The sequence below is a fragment of the Ambystoma mexicanum genome, chromosome 10, assembly GCF_040938575.1.
Source record: "Ambystoma mexicanum isolate Mex_15411 chromosome 10, UKY_AmexF1_1, whole genome shotgun sequence".
NCBI classification, from domain to species: domain Eukaryota; kingdom Metazoa; phylum Chordata; class Amphibia; order Caudata; family Ambystomatidae; genus Ambystoma; species Ambystoma mexicanum.
The window spans coordinates 674153436-674166533 of record NC_090932.1 but is presented as its reverse complement, the minus strand read 5'-3'; the positions used below and the strand labels follow the sequence as shown (position 1 = coordinate 674166533).

At 45.6% G+C, this 13098-nt stretch overlaps 1 protein-coding gene across 5 annotated transcripts in view; it reads left to right on the top strand.

Moving 5' to 3' along the window:
• Nucleotides 1–13098, top strand: part of U2SURP (U2 snRNP associated SURP domain containing) — a 1877492-nt gene that overhangs the window by 1206063 nt on the left and 658331 nt on the right. For 4 of the 5 annotated variants that reach the window (XM_069618256.1, XM_069618257.1, XM_069618258.1 and 1 more), the window contains one exon: nucleotides 2736–2858. The exons of the other annotated variant lie outside the window; for it this stretch is intronic. In XM_069618256.1, the coding sequence (XP_069474357.1) occupies nucleotides 2736–2858 (123 nt within the window). The remainder of the gene's footprint in view (nucleotides 1–2735; nucleotides 2859–13098) is intronic. 5 annotated transcript variants of the gene reach the window in all.

Here is a 13098-nt window from a genome sequence, read left to right as displayed (position 1 = left end):
GCCAGCCCACCAATCCAGTTATGGGATGTTAGAAAGAAGGTTTTGGTGGACAGCCAATCAGATTTGCACTACAAACTGTGCCAAACACCCAGGCCCATCCCTACAGTAAGTTTAGTGGACTGCCAAAGGCGAGGAACTGGTCTAGACCAGTCGTAGCCACTATGGAGACTGCCATCTTGGGCTTACAAAGTGCCCCCATCGGCAGTACGTAAATGGCCTGCCTCATGGTTTCCCTGAAAAAAGGAATCCCTAAAACAAAATGCTCGAGAGCAGGACTTAAAAAAAAGATAGTACCCCAATGGCTACCATAAAGTTACATTGTGTTACTAAAGTGGTAAATGGAGCAACAGACCTCGAGATATTGACTCTTCTTAAATTAAGAAAGAAACTATAAACCTGGCTGTTCGAATTGTATTGATTTTCCTCATCAGCGTCAGTCTGCTCTTCTATCCTTGTTTGGTCAAGCGCTAAGAAACCTTATGGTCATATCACCTATTCACAGTGTTCTAATAGAAATTGAAATAAATCGACTTGCACCCTTAATGGATCCAGAACTAAATATTATCTGCCACCATCCTGCTCCCTAAAACCAATGTAGGGTGATAAAATCCCACAAAGGCAAACATGGTGTGCCTGAGAAGGCACCGCTGGGACTTTGCGCCTTATGGGCAACCCAATTCCATATACCTTAAGTGAGATAAAAAGAGATGTAGTGGCAGAGGGATTTTGGCAGAAGTCCCTCTGGCCACCAAAATAATTTGGAAACCCCAGAAAATAGGGGGAAAAAGTAAAAAAGAGCAGAGATCCCATAAAATGAGACCTAACACTTGTGATATGATTGGAGGGCTGGAGTCACCACCAGCCCTGTGTGTCTCTGTATACAGATCCCCATTCTTAGACTCTACCATTGCCCTCAGTCTTCTAGAGATGCTCTCCTGGGCTGCCTGCAGTGCATGCAATTCCCAACCCATTGTGAAGGACGGCGAATAAGAATCAACCTGAGCATATTTTTTCCTTTTTTTGCTACTGTCCGATTACTAATAACGGCCAAGAAATGTCACGTCATTATAATAAAGGTGCAACACTTCAGAATATTCTGCATAACTAAACTTACGCTGGCAGCTAGGATTGGGGGGAACAGGTGTATTGAGGGGATCCAACATCTGTGATGGGGAAAAGGGTGGAAAGTCAAGAGGAGAACAGAGGATGAGTGATGTAGTGACTTCCGAGGGGATCGGGTCCTTTCAGTAGTTAATGGAGCAATGGGGGCTGCCTAGAAACTATCATTGCAAACACTTGCAGCTTAGGCATGCTTTGGAATCTCATATGAATGGAGAACCGGAGATCCCACAGGCTTCCCCAATCGAGCGAAATGTACTGGACAGAGAGATAACGGGAAAGCAGGTCTCAACCCTCTAAAGCGCTAAATCTTAACTCCACAACACCATTAGACAAGCTGAAGGACAAATGGGTGCAGGACTTGGGAGAGATTGAGGACGACGAATGGGCGGTGGCCCTACTGTACCCCAGGGAGGTAGCCATTGTAGCCTGCCTGCGGATGATACAATTAAAGTACTTGCATATGGTCTATTAATCCAGGGACAGACTAAAGAGAATGGGTAAAGGGGAGGACAACACCTGTCCCAAAAGTAAAACCCACAAAGGGACCTTTATTCATATTGTGTGGCAATGCCCAGAGCTGAAGAGGTATTCGGAGGGGGTACGACGAGAAGTGGAAGGTACCACTACACTGGAATCCCAAGGGGACACTACTGGGGATTTGGGGGGGAGTATGAAATGGACAGATATGATAAGGGCTTTATTAACATAGGCCCTCATTACAAGTTTGCTGGTTCGCAAACAACGGTGCCGGTAAGCTTACCGGCACCATTGTTTCCGGACTGGTAAACTATGAGTCTGCTGGCGGGTGCCGGTCCGCCCGGCAGGTCTGACCCTGGCGGGCAGAACAGCACCCACAAGCAGACTTTCACGGAAGCACCGGCACTGTTGCCGGGGCTTCCGTGGTCCCCATTCCCATGGAGTCCTATGGGACTCCACAGGAATGGGGATCAACATTTTACCAACGCCTGACTTAGGCTGTAATGCCCCGGTTATTCCGGCAAGTCAGGCGCCGGAAAATAATTTCGGGTCCGGCAGCTACCTGCCGGTTTTCCAACACGGTTTCCGCCGGACTCGTAATGAGGACAATAGTGTTTATAATGGCCAAACGAGCGATCGCAGAAAAGTGGATGAGTCCTGACATCCCAAAAATTGGAGCGTGGAGAACAGTGATGGACGTTAATAAACGTTGGGACCAAGTATTGTACAAACATAGGGGATGTCCACAAAAATATGAAAAAATCTGGGGGAAATGGGGATGAAGGGGAAGGTGTAGGAGATGCAAACTGTGGGCGGAGAGACGCAGAGGGGGATGGGGAAGAGGTGATAGAGGCCTTGGGCCAGGGTTACTGGGACTAGTGTTTTAATGTGAAAGAATTTGATTTGACCTCTGATATACCTGTTGTACAAAACATAATAAAAAGTTGTTTTAAAATAAAATATTCTGCATAGCTGGTTTTATTTGCACTTTTTAATTTTTCACTATGATAAACTGTGTTGTTCCATCTTCTTCATGTGTGAGACTTTAATAGTTTTCTTAATATCTTTACATATACTTAAGGCTTACATTTTAATAGATTATAGTAACCAATTCAAATGTTTTATTTTGTTATCAGCAACGAGTGATGACTTGTTTTAGAGCCTGGGAAGACTGGACCATTTATCCTGAACCTTTCCTGATAAAACTACAGAATACTTTCTTCGGCCTTGTAAATGTAATGGGTGATAAATTAGCTGAGGTAGGTGTATTGATTTGATGGTACCCACATCCTATTGCACAATGCACATTTTAGTGCAAATTTATTTTAATGTACATTTTTACTAATTTTAATTTCTCTTGCTTTGAGTTTTTCTTTGAAATACTTGTGCACCATGTTTGTGTCTGTTGTGAGAAACCTGAAGGTGTCTCACGTACAAGTCCCCAGGGATCTGTCATTCAGGTGGCCAGGACATGGCCATCGCTTTTGGATCCAGTTCCTGGGGGTGGACCAGTGAGGCAGGATCACCTGCATGGGGGGACCTCGAGGAGTGGAAGTGGGACACAGACGGGTGAGATGCTGTATCCCCCTTCTTATAACACCTTTTCCCCATCCTACCCTGTAGGATTTCAAACACTCTGCCCCCCCCGCCCCTTTCCAACTCTAACACTTTCGCACATCATAAAAGACGACGGACAAACACCAGAGCCGTTTACCTGACATGTCCCAACACAAGGGTCAGGCAATTGACCAGAATCACACACACCTGATGGTCCCTTCCCGTCCCCACAGGGATAAAAGGTGGCAGGGATAAAAGGTGGAGCACGAGAGCACCAGATGAGCAAGGCAGACAGTACGACAAGACAGCTATCCAAGCACGGCAGTTCAAGAGGAGGAGAAAGACGGCACGAACCGAGAGGGTGACAAGACAAAGCAACCTTGCCCTTTCTGACCAAGGCCTGTGAGACCTTGGTGGAAGAAATTGTAAAACCGCAAACAGTAGCCCAAGTGTGTTGCAGCAGATGTCAACGGTACACACAGCGTGCCTTCGCTGATAAGCAGAACAGAGGGAGACGCCTGCTACTGTGGTACCGGCCTTGACTCCCGATACGAAGAAAGCTAAGCGGTTCATCACAGCCGGTGAGTCGAGGGGAGGAACGATAAAGAAACCGATCTGTGTTGAACAAAAGTAGCAAACGGCTGATTGCAGAATGTACAAAGAACTGTTGATGTAAAAGGGGAAAGCCAGCTACAGATGAGCCAGGCACCACGTGGGTGCTCACTCGAGAAACTCTGAGCGATTACCTGATTGTTGAAACTACTATTACCAGAAGGCCTTGGGAAAGGCGAGAAGAGGGTCAAAGTGTCATACAGGGGTCTAGTAAAATCCTCTGTACAGTTGAAAGTCTTTGACCAGCAGGTGATAGAGAAGAAGGGACACGAATCCCACATCATAAGAAAGTATAATGAACTGTGAGATTGGCAAGAGTGAACCGGAAGGAGGGATGCCGATGAAAAGGGGCGAAGTCTCAAGTCCCAAATGAACAGTGTGTTGACAAGAGTGAAACTGGCAAAGTTTGGTCCACATTGAACTGTTTGAAAAAGCATTAAGATTCGAGAATGTTAGGGAGAATTCTCATAAATGGCTGATTTCCCTTACCTAAACAGTCCTCCAGCAGCTTTGCTGGATTTCTAGGGTTTATTTTTTTCACCTGGTAAGAGTGTGAGCCTTTTTCCCACTCTAACATGTGTTTTGCTGCATGTGTTTTCACTGTTTGTGTGATCGTGGGCACTGGAGCCTCACCTACTCCAAGTGCACCACCTTTTGTATTTGTTACACAGCACCTTCAGTGCAGTGACACAGGGTTGTCTTTGAGACTTCCCCCTGACTCCATTTTTCTGGGGCCGACTACTGTCCCCCAGAAACAGGTAAAGTTGCCATTAACTTTAAATAGTCACTTTAAATTGCAGACCCAGTACACCCCATCTTACATGGAGTACTGGAAAGGGTTAATTCTTATTCCTTTTTGTCTGTGCCTCTTGGAGCCTTGTTTCGCTCCCTTAACTTTAAGACTTGTCTGGTGGCAGTGGTATCTACCCTAACTTTCCTACCGTGATTATATTATATAAACGTGGTATTGTTCCAGGCTATTATAGTATCCTCGGACATAAACCCGCTTGACCAAATACATTTTATTTTGGTTCCGGCTGGGTTCATTCGCCATTCCTTTTTGTTAAAGTCTTTCTTGTGTTTTTCTCTGCACGCCAAACCAGGGATGATTCCTTTGTTCGCTGTCTTTTTCTTTGCTTGTCACAGAAGCAAGGCGCCTTATAGTCTAGGTAGGCAGGATGTGAGGGAGGGATCTTCGGACCCCTGCCATGGGTTGCCTTAGTAACCCAAGTCGCACTCTTGTCTGATTGGTTAAGGGGACTGGCCTTGCCAGGCCAGCCACCCTGCTGTGTGATTGACAGCCATGCTGTATGAATAGGGGAAAACTGCATAAAAAGCAGGTCTCTGGGACTGGAAGAGCAGAGTTGCCATTGGAACGAAAGAACCAACGAGGAACTGGAAGAAGAGGACCCCTACCACGACTGAACCGCCCGGTGAAGCCATGCTGCAAGTCCGAATCTCTAAATCCGACGACAGAGAAGATCCTCCAGGAAACTTCTTCCCTTGAGCTGGTTGGACCAACCAGTTTGCCCAAACTACAAGCCAGGACCCCTCCTCTGGTCGAATTCGCCGTACAGAGCTACAATGGGCCAGAGAGCCAGGAAGGTCGGACCCTGCTTGGGTTTTAAGGAGCGCACCTTTTATTTGTTGTTTTTCTCTGCTGCTGGTTTCTTCCCTGGGTGGCGCAGGACCCTCCAGTCTTCCAACTTCTGATCAGTCCGACAGTCGCTTCAGGAACCATGAGCTTGCAGGAACCACCAGGAACGTCCACCTCAGCTACAGCTCCCTCTACATTTTAAGGTACTGTGAAAATCCGGTTGTGCGTTTCACTCAGCCGCAGTGAAAGTGTTTGAAATCTTTCTCCAATCCGAGGGCTTGTCCTTCTCTTCTCTTTGAACTAACTTTTCTACCAACCAACCTTGTCTGGAATCTGTGCCACGAACTTTACTGCAAACTACATTGAACCTATTATCTTGAGCAAAAGACTTTTGCACCATTGACTTTGGCCTTAAGCCTCTTCTATCTGATTTTAACCTTGTAGTTTCTCTTGTTCAGTTGCCCTGCTTACTTACCTGTTGGTTTTGCCTAATTTCTAATAGCTTTGTCTTTCCCTCCCTTTTAAATTTCTGGAGTGCCATTTTTCTCCCACTTCATTTTGTGTGCTTAACTTGTCTGGAATTTAAGGGAAGTGGTGTGGTGTATTTATGATTGTAATGTTTTCACTTGCTTAGAATAGTTCAATGTTATACAACAGTTGAGTAAATAAATATATATTCTTTTACTTAGAAACCTTGAGTCAGTGTTTGCCTGAATCATAGTAGTTGCTGTCCTTTGTGTAACTATTTGTACTGCTCACTTACTCTTGAGATAGGTCTGGCTGCTCCGCTACTGCTACCACTAAAACTGTGTAGTACAGGCTTGTACGAAAGGTGAAATTGTACTGTCACTTGTAGTACTAATTGTGAGTAGTGTTCCCAAAGGGTACTGCATATAATTCTGCCTAACAGAGAATATAAGCTGAGGAGATTGTGTTGAAAGCTATAGTGAACCTGACCGAGGGAGGCAAACAGTTGAGAAGGATCTGCGCCCGGAAGAGGGGGATCCAGGGGTAAGAAACTCATACCCCAACAACACGTGAATTCAACTGAGAAATTGTTTTTGAATACAAGACAAAGTGAACCCGACGGAGGGAGGCAGCTATTCGAGAGGGGTCTGAGGCCCGGAAGAGGGGGACGCAGGGGGTGAAGAATCAGCACCTCAAGTGCAACCCAAAAGGAACTTTTTTGTTTGTTCATTTTAAATCGATCAGGCCATCGGAAGCAGGAAAGCTAACGTCTGAAGGTCCTGATATCATTAAGAACTATTTGGGGATCTGAGCCTGGAAGAGGGGGAATCCCGAAGTGAAAAGTAATCACCCAACGTACATAGTGAGAGGAACCTTTGCTGTTATTTTGAATACATCAGGCCCCCAATGGCAAGAGACTTTTTTCAGGGCAAGAGACTTGGCCATCGACGGTCCTTATAGCTGAGAACGGAACTGTTGTCTCGTGCTGGGAAAGCTTGAGCGTGTGCTGTGCTCCAGAGTCCCGCCTTGTCCCGTGCTCAAAACGTGGGGAAGGGAGACTATGACTACCGCATCCTGACATATTATTTGTGAACACTTCTTTATTTCTTATGAGCCCCATCCCACACTCTTGTGTATTTAGCGTAAGGATTAGCTATATGTTTTGCTTTCTATAGGCCTTTTTATTTCACAAGACACCACTAGAACTGCCTTATTTTGATTTGATGGTCGTAGCTTGCTCGCATATTAGATTTAGGCTTAGATTAGGCGTTTTTTCCACCCTACCAATGCAGTTTAATAAATACCCTTGAACTGTGATCACTTGTGTCTGTCTATTCTTGATACCATGCGATCCTTACACTGTGTTCTTGGAAATCTGTATCAAAGCATGGAAAAGTATTTCCCTTCAAAAGGTCCTTTTCCTAACCAATTGTTTTCTCTGACCAGCACTGTATATTTGGTGAAGCTTTGTGTAAAAATGGTAAAGGAGGTGTGCCCCCTGTTTCTCAATTTGTTTTATGGAAATTGTTAGAATATTTTGAATCTGCAAAGAGGTAGTGAATTTCCATCCACTGACCATAGACCTAAATATAGTCACATTGCCTTAATAAGTGAAATGTGGGAGTTCTGTCTACCTTCTATCCTCTGGTCTCCGTTTTGTTACTGAATACAAAGGCGAACTTCGGTCTCCTTTTCGATGCTGATTAGCAAAGCCATCAATATTTGGGACCTAAAATCAGCACCAGCAGCAAAACAATATATTTCCAAAGGTTATCGCTAATGATGGATATAGAGCTAGTTATGAAAAATTGCAATTATTTTGGAATACTTACTCCTTCTGCCCACCTTGGAACTGCATTGTTCTCTACACTAAAATTGGGATGTTCTTCCTACTAGTATAAGTATATTGGGAACTCTGCTCCTGTAGCAGACTGGGCCAGAAAATGTTCCTTTGTATAGGAAATGCTTCACCTTCAAATATTGAAACCCTGCAAGCATTGCTCTAATCTCCATGAGTAGTCCTCCTATAAAACGTCACAAATTGGAACCTACCAGTTCCTCCTATTTACACATGTCGGTTCAAAGAACTGCTCTGCTCTTATTTCAAGGTACATTTTTGTGCATCTGTTGGTTCCATATTTCTTAATGGTATTTGTAAAGAAAATCTGTGAGGAGAACGCGAAAAATGGCTTAAAACGACTGTCTCTTTTGGCAAATAGTGGCTTGAGAAAGGTTGGTTTTCCCCCTAGATGTCTGCATTACAGAGGAGTAGTGGTTTGCATATTACTAAGAGGTTTATGATACTGTGAATCCCCAACCAACAATAAGAGTGTATGCTCAGGACAATAGACACTGACCGCTTGGTGTTTACAGCTCAGCAGAGAACTATGGTTTGGATTGTCAGAAAGTGGGGAAATCCCTGGCGTGGACATGCCAGTTCCCTTGCTTAAACAACCATCTATTATTGTGGTCCTGTTTACTCACCAATTGTTTGAGTTAAAGAGAACCTTAATTTGCCTGGAGTCATGGAAACTGCAGAGATTGTCCCGCTCTTTAAAAAGGGAACCATTGGAGAATCAGTCGATTATTTAACAGTTTTGTTGATTCATAGATTTTGGCTAAAAAAGTCAATCTTGTTGAATCAAATAGATGATCGGTGCATAGAGGACAATGCGTTATCCCATTTGTTAGCTGAATTTCGAAAGATTATAGGAATAATTAATCAATCATTATTTTTTAATCCAAAACTTTGTTATAGTAAAAATAAAAAAATAGGCATTGTGTGTCACCTTTATTGATTTAGAGGAGTTTTTGATCTGTCTCTAGGCAACATTGTCTACTCTTTGAACACATCTTTTTCTCCTTTTAATCTTGTTTGCAATTCAGCTTCTTTACAAGACTGCACTGGAGGGAGAAACCACTAGAGCTTACCTGGTTTCCTCTCTTCTTTTTCCTTATAAATCCTATGACAGAAGTAGTATTGGCATTGCATGCTGATACCCATGTATGTCATTTTTCTTTTTGCTAGGGATACAATGTTGAGTTGAAAGATTCTTGTGGAGCTTCAAAAACAGCATAACAAATTTCACAATATCTACCAAACCTAGGTGTTGAGCATCAATGTCCAGAAAACAAAATGCATTTTATTAAAGACCAGTAAAGGTTGACCTATTCCTACAAGGCCCTAAGATCAAGTGTGTCTGGTCTTTTAACTGCCTTGGAGTTGGCTTAATCCAGGATGGTTCCTAGCATCCAGAGGTGGACACATTTAACATGATCTTCTCAATATATACAGAAATGCGAGAGCCCCTCTACTGAGAACGAACATGGCCTAATAAACTGTTATTGTGGATAGTCCTTCCATGGATTTCTCATTTTAGATTTATCTTTCTATGGCAGCAGATTTCAGAACCATTTCGGCAGGAGCGGGGCACCGTTCCTTTGGCTCTTCATCATTGAGGCAAGATGTGAGATCAGTGTTAGTCAAGGTAGCTTGCACCGCACCCAGTAACCTCAGTTCCTTTTTTCTCCATGCTCAGCACACTTATCTGAACTACTTCTCACCTCAAACTTCGGAATTACTCTATAAAGGTGTTATTTTTTTCTTAGCTGAGTGGTCTACCCTGATGTCCTCTGGCTTCAAACTATGTGAGAACTGCAATGCCAACATTTTTCTTCTAAATACCCAAAAGGTATTCATCTGGTCACAAAGCAACTGACTGCGTTTCATGCTAGCCTCGGATGCCTAAAACATTGAAAGCGAGACAATCGATGATGACTCTCCGACGGTCTTGTGAAACTTAAAGAAAAATAAAATTCAAGGAAAATGTCTCTGATTCCAATGAAAGGTCTGCTGAGAGCCAAACAAAGATTGAGAAAACAGAGAAAAAGGTCCCACTCTCGAAAGGATTCCCATCAGTCGCCTTTGTCTTCCAAGAAAAGGAAGAGGAAGCATAGATGCTCTTAAAGGGACATCCCACCTGATACATGTATAGTTCCCATCCAAGTCTGCTTCAGCAGAGAAATGGGAGGCATTCTGTCAGAAAAAGATGGAAGTCTTTAATAAGGCAGCTCCCTCTGCCTCCCCCCTCAGAGCCCAAAAAAAGAAACCCACTACACTGAACTCCTGCAGAGAATCCTAGAGAGTGTATTTCCGTGTGCTAGAAAATCGAGCCATGAAGTCTTTGTTGAGGAAATTAGAGACTGCCTCTTTTGGCATTGTTCGTTGCACCTGCGCCCTTCTCAAAGGAACTATTGACCTAGATTGCAGAGCCACCTTCGAAGTCGATATTTTGCCCAAAGTCAAGAAAGGCTTTTTGAGCACTTTGTAAGATATCTTCCATGATAAAGAGGAACCAAATACTCTTCGGATTTGAGCTACTAAGGCCCACCTATTCTCTGGAAGAATTTTGCTTGGTCGATAACAGAATGGCAGGGTTAGCATCATTCCTCCAGGATGCTAGCCGACTCAACACCTCCCCTGAAGTGGAGTTTGCTTGTCAAGTTCCATTTGCCCTTCCTAATCCCTGCTACAGGGCAGTAATGGGTAAGGTCTCAGAAGCCCTTAGGCGGGTGTCCCTGGTGAAGGACATCAGAGTACAACCTCACAGATATTCTGGACAAGGATCCTTCAAAGCAGCTGGTTCTTCCATTCCATTCAGCTCTTAAAGATCCATGCAATGGATTGCTTTTCTCCCGCAGATTCCTCATCTTGATAGATATCCATCATCCAGCTCTGCTGTTCGGAAACCTTTCGGCAGGGGCCGTAGTACACCTCAACTCGGCCGTCGAACCTTCTTGTCCGGCTCTCGATCGTCGGCTCCGGAAGTGACAACAGGCATCGCATATATAGCACGTCACTGCGCCCCATGCTTCAGTTCCTTTTTTCCATGCGCTTGCATGCTGCATCGGGAACACAAGTCGAATTTACTCAGCGTTTTTTTGTACCTAGTTGTACGCGATTGCATAACCGACCCCCACGACGTGTCTGTGGTGCCAAGGTGTTGGTCACGACACAGAGGCCTGTGCGTCGTGCGCAAAGATGCAGCCGAAATCCCTGCGTGAGAGGGACAGGAAACTGGCTTTGGGCCAGCCGGTCGCCAAATCGACCGGCGCGTCCCTCGTCCGGTCTTTGGAGGCCGAGGATGATGTGTGAGCCCACCCCCAACAAAGGGTAGGAACGACATCTCAAGAAGACTAAGAAATGGTCCCATTCCAGGAGCCATTCATTGTTTTCCTTAGCAGAAGAAGTGGCACCACCACCATTGGCGCAAGTCCAGCTCAACGTCGGAACGAGGTAAGCCCTCAGCGGGCTGAACACTCGGGAAGAGTGGGAAAGCTTTAAAACTTCCATACTTGATATGTTTAGGCAACAAGCTGCTGTAGGTGTGGCTCCGGCCCCTGACCAGCAAGTTTTGGCAGCAAAAGCAGCGCTTGGTGCTTCCGACCCCAAGCCAGCCACTTAATCGACATCATCAACGTCGAAAACACCTTCGGGCGTCATGCATACCTGGCATTAGTCGCCAGAGGGCCGTAAGGCTGAAGCCCACAACGGCCATCAGAGCCTCCCTTGGCGCCGAAAGAAACTTCGGCATCGAAAGCTTCGGGTTTGAAACCTATTCTCAAGCCCTTGGCGCCGCCAGTCACAGCGATTCCCTTGTGCTGCTATGGAGATCGGGTTTCTTCAACTCGATACAATCCATATTTGGTGTAGATGATCCAGATGACTGGTCGACCCCGTTTACATGGGAGCCCGGCGGCGTCGACTTTTTAGATGACCATGCCAATTTATTGGCCCTTGCTCAGGATCTAAAAGGCACCAGTGGTCTGGATACTTCCCCAGACCTTGAGTTACAATAAAACTAACCCTATACCCATGCTAATGTCAAGTTCAGGGATCTGGTGCACAGGGTTGTTGACACCCTTGGGTCGAAGTTGTCCACCGCACCTCATCAGGGGTATGAGCTCACTGACATTTTGGACGAGGGTCCCACAGTTGAGCATAACATGCCATTCAACCCTGCCTTTGCGGACCCGTTAGCCTCCTTATGGCAGCACCCTTGTACTATTCCCCCTGTGAATGCCAATTTTCCAGGGAAGTATAGGCCGGCAAGAGGAGACCCTTCTTTCCCCGACACACACACCCTTCCCTGGAAAGGGTTGCTACTATTACCACCAGACCTGCGCCATCCACTTCCAATCTGCCTACGGACACAGAGTGGAAGTAATTGGATGCATTGGCCAGAAAGATGTTCACCTCTGGCAGCATGACGCTCAAAGCCACAAACATAGCCTGTGGATTTGCCAAGTACTCCTTTGGCTTATGGAAGGCTGTGAAACATGCTGCTGAATACGTCCCTGAGGGTGCCATGCAGGACTGATTTTTACAGCTGGTGGAGGATGGGAAGGAGTTATCCAAGCATATAAATATAAAATATAAATATAAATAAAATAATAATAATAACTATTGCAAACAGGGCCTGGACGTAGCACACTGTGTTGGCAGATCAATGGGTTCAGCAGTAGTAATGAGATGCCACGCCTATCAGGCTGCTGGACGTGCCTTATGAAGGTGGCATGCTTTTCAGCCAGAAAGCAGACGAATCCTTGGAGAAACTTAAGGAATCAAAGTTGGCTGCTAAATCATTGGGCCTAGCGGTGCAGCCGGCCAAGCATGCCTTCAGCTTCGGCTCCACGTTACGTACCCTATGGCAGGAAGGTGCAGCTCCTGCAAGCCAGGCAATGGCAGAGGGGCCTCTAGAGGCCAACAAGCAGCAACAGTGGCAGGGGCACCTGGGCCCTCAAAGCCACTTTGATTTTCCCCTCACACGATGCACTGGTTGGTGGATGGTTTGCAGGGCATTGGCCCCAGTGGCAGGAAATAACTTCCTATGCCTGGGCCCTGCAGTTGATTCAGTGGTGTTATTGTTTGCCTTTTCTAAAGAGGCCTCCAGATAGACCTCCACCTCCCCCAATCCAACCGGGACTGGAGTTCCAGGAAGAACTGAGAGCCCTGTTGTCGAAGGGTGCCGTGGAAGAGGTACCTCCCAATCAGAGTGGGTCGGATTGGTATTCCTGTATTTTCTGCTGCCCAAGAAGAGAGGAGGTGCCATCCTGGACCTCAGGGCCTTGAACAAGTTCTTCAGGAAAGACAAATTCAGGATGGTGACGTTGAGAGAGATTCTCCACGCTCTGAAACTTCAGGACTGACTAGTGTCAATAGATCTACAGGATGTTTATTTCCATGTGCCGATATGCCAAAAGCA